We start from the raw sequence: 1368 nt of genomic DNA, 5'->3' as shown, positions 1-1368 counted from the left end.
AAGACTGAAGTAGAGATGAAAGCTGGCATTTTTGGCGCTATTAACCAAATAGCTTACCAGCCTCTATTTTCATAAATCTTGCTCTCTAGCTTTCCACCTTGACAGAGAGAGATGAGATTAAATAGATATGGAACTGGTCTGAGCCCCCTTTGAAGAAAATTCCAGTTGCCTTGAGCACTCCACTCTTGGGGCGTACAGAGACAGTTGGTTTCTCCAAAAGTGCCTGTTCTTCACAGAGGAATGAGTGCTAGTTCATGTGGACTGACCAGATTCTCAGGGAAGTTCTCAAGCCACAGGCTAAAAGTGAAACACCCCTCACCCATTTGAAAGCAGGTAAAATGTCAGCATGAAGACCACTTTTTTTAGCAGGATTAATGAATTGGGTTGATTCAATAGTAAATCAGGCCTCAATATCATTTGTACATAATAACTGATTCAGAATCTCATATAAAGCATGCTAATATATAACATTTCATAATTTTGATCATAACAAATTAAGAGACAAAAATCAACATTACCAAAATTTCACAGAATTACAACAGAATCAAGCAGAACACTGTAAGACACCATAATGAAAAGTACTTTACCTCTATGGTCAGTTTACTAGTTTGAAGTCTCTGATCAGCCAAATGTAGCTGAGTTGTTAGTTTTTCATTGGTTTCTTTAAATCCCTTCACAGAAGACACTGCTGTCTTTTTTTCATTCTGTAAAACAGCTATCTGCTGCTGCAATGACTTAATTCTTTCCTGCAGTAGAGTAACAGAGCAGCCCGGTTTCTGGACAATGATATTCCTCTTTTTTGTTCTGTTCACTAAACATAAAATGGCATGTTACTACACTGGCAGATCATCACAATAAGATGATTTCTAATTTTTCTTTGGCCCTTCAAAAGACTGTTCTAGCCTCTAAAATATTTCTCAGTACACAAACTGGTAAATTAATTCCGTTAATGTTGTTCTTTTTCTGAAGTGCCAACACTGCAAACTCAATGAGGACTTGGAAGTTAAATGTGGCTCAAGTTTCTGATTGCTATTACTGAAAATAAAGGCTTCAGTGTCTTGTTAACAGATTTTTTTAAGGTCTAAGCCAAAATACAGTTAATTTTGCTTCATTGGCTGTGTTGGCTACAAGGGGCAAACAAGAACAAAAGGTAGTGAAAAGCCTTGTTAGTCAGTAGATGCAATAGGTGGGACTTAGTAAAAATAGAGTTTATTTTAACTGTGCGAAAGATGCTGTTTGACAGTCACTTTTTACACAACAATTTCACTTTAAAATAATGAGCTAAATCTTTGAAAATGTACTCATGCTAATTTAAACAAGCAAATCCTGCAACAGCATGTAAGTGGGTTTGTATAATAGAAAAGGTTT

At 36.2% G+C, this 1368-nt stretch overlaps 1 protein-coding gene across 1 annotated transcript in view; it reads right to left on the bottom strand.

Moving 5' to 3' along the window:
• The window catches only part of CNTLN (centlein, centrosomal protein), a 340217-nt gene that overhangs the window by 60766 nt on the left and 278083 nt on the right, over positions 1-1368 (bottom strand). The window contains exon 18 of the mRNA XM_009328161.1: positions 588-811. Within this exon, the coding sequence (XP_009326436.1) occupies positions 588-811 (224 nt within the window). The remainder of the gene's footprint in view (positions 1-587; positions 812-1368) is intronic.

The sequence above is a fragment of the Pygoscelis adeliae genome, unplaced genomic scaffold (assembly GCF_000699105.1).
Source record: "Pygoscelis adeliae isolate BGI_AS28 unplaced genomic scaffold, ASM69910v1 Scaffold45, whole genome shotgun sequence".
NCBI classification, from domain to species: Eukaryota; Metazoa; Chordata; class Aves; order Sphenisciformes; family Spheniscidae; genus Pygoscelis; species Pygoscelis adeliae.
Note: the sequence above shows the minus strand (reverse complement) of the source record. Positions and strands in the feature narration are given on the sequence as shown.